General features: G+C 32.1%; 1 protein-coding gene across 1 annotated transcript; it reads right to left on the minus strand.

Annotated features, from left to right (window-relative positions):
- Positions 1–667: 667 nt before the first annotated feature.
- Positions 668–1507, minus strand: PMCH (pro-melanin concentrating hormone). Its single transcript, XM_006731306.3, has 2 exons — positions 1259–1507; positions 668–915 (listed from the first exon to the last, which is right to left on the minus strand). Exons 1-2 carry the CDS (start codon positions 1505–1507, stop codon positions 709–711), a joined length of 456 nt encoding a protein of 151 aa, XP_006731369.2. The 3' UTR covers positions 668–708.
- Positions 1508–2060: the final 553 nt, after the last annotated feature.

Raw genomic sequence — 2060 nt, forward strand, 5'->3', positions numbered from 1 at the left:
GTTTGACTTATTTCACTCAACATAATACCCTCCAGTTCCATCCACGTCGTTGCAAATGGCAAGATCTCATTCCTTTTGGCCATCTACTTAATTTTTAAGAGAGCAAGGTATAAGTTATGATTCTTTATTATATTGGTCTGAAGTGTATATAAGGTTAGTATGTTAAGCATTTACAAAATACTAGTAAGTCGTAATTATGCAGAATATTCACAAAGTTTAATGCACAGATCAAGCATATCATTTAGGCTACAGATATATGTTAATAGCTGCTTTCTTTTAAAACAGACATTTAAAATAATACAAGTCATAGTAATGTTAAGGGCTTTTTCCCCGACAGACAATTACATGATCTTGTTTTCTTCAGAAAAGATGATGTGGTCCAACAGGTTTCAGACTTGCCAACAAGGTCGATAGACTCTTCCCAGCATGCACCTGAGCACTGGAGGAAAAAAAAGTTTAAATTGTTTAAAGCACTATTATTATCACACAAAATTTATTAGAAAATAAGGGAATGGATCTAATATAGCTAATTCTGAATAAATCAAAATTACAGTAACTCTTAAATGCCTTTTAATCCCACATCTTTGGCAGGGGTCACTTAATTGAACCATGGTCTTATTTGATTTTCTTAAGATTGGATCCAAATCCAGTTAAACTCAGAGTTCTATTTTTATGGTATTAAGATATAAGAATTGAATTTTAAAAAAACTACTCACTGTCAAAATCTCTCCTTCCTATAGGAAATTTAGCTGAGTTTTCTTCATCCCCAATTTCTCTCTTTTCTTGTGTTGATTCAGTATTCTGAACTCCATTCTCAGCTGGAAAAGCTACAGATCCTTTTAGTGCAAGATAAGGTTTTATAGCCAGATTCAGTGGCAGACCATTATTTAAGAAATTATGTTTGGAGCCTGTGTTCTGTAAAGAAAAGGTTGATTTGTGTTTTAGCTGTCTTACTGGTAATAGAACTATAATGTATTTGTATAATATTCTCATTGATCAATTTAAAGATGCTCTGCACTGTTTTGACTCTAAAAATACATTAGATACAAATTTTTGGGAAAAAAATCTTTTGGATAAGAAGTGTTGTCCAGAGTGGAAGAACAACGTGGTATGTATGAAATTTCATCAGTTGTCCTAAAGAATAGTGTGACTGTTTATATATACTTCTGTTTATAAAAGTATCAATTTTACTTTCAAAAGTATCATAAAAATCATTCAAATTTCCATTGAAGAAAGGATAAGTCACATTGCCACTCACCTTTGAATTTTTGTTTTCCTCATCACTCGTGAAACTGTTCTCATCATTTTTATATTGTTCCAGAGAAGGAGCAACAACTGATTTTTGTGGAGTATCTTCCTTCTGAAAGGCTTTCCCCAGCCGGAATGTATTAAATACCATGTCATCTTCTAAATTTCTTATGGACTTGGATGCTGAAAGTAAAATGCCTTGAGAAAACAGAGAAAAAGTTAGTATTAACAGGTAGGAAGAGAGACTCATTTTTGCCATTCTTAGTTTGATGTTTGCATAGAGTCAAGTAAGGATTTGTAAAATGAAAAAAAATTTCTCAGTCAACCTACTTTGTAGGTGATTCCTACCTTTATATATTTTCCAACTTGAATAGAAAGCACTTCAAAGACGTAGACTTTCATCCTTTTAGAAATGGCTCATCAGATAGAGGCTAACCTCTTGTACAGCTGCTAATACCTACATTGTGTTGGTTTCAGTGGCATATTGTTTATTTTGAGTGCGAATTTTCTCAGAATCTGATTAAGATCCTTGGTAGAATGCTTTCTGTCGAGTAGATTATAGTCTCTTGAAAATGGATTGTTATTAAGGAAGACCATAGGACGCCAGGCTCTCCATATTCTTATTGTTTTCTTTTGTATATTTTCTGATTAAGTATGATATTAAACCTAAAGTTATATTATTTAAAGTTGATAAGGATAAAAGTGTTATTTACTTTTAATCCTGATTAAATCGAAATAATCTTCAAAAAGGATTTTCTTTCATAAATGCTCAGTTTAGTCTTTGGTGATTAAAGTATATATGCCTGTCAGTG

Source organism: Leptonychotes weddellii, unplaced genomic scaffold (genome assembly GCF_054177405.1).
Source record: "Leptonychotes weddellii isolate Sample4059 unplaced genomic scaffold, ASM5417740v2 HiC_scaffold_8801, whole genome shotgun sequence".
Classification (NCBI taxonomy): Eukaryota; Metazoa; Chordata; class Mammalia; order Carnivora; family Phocidae; genus Leptonychotes; species Leptonychotes weddellii.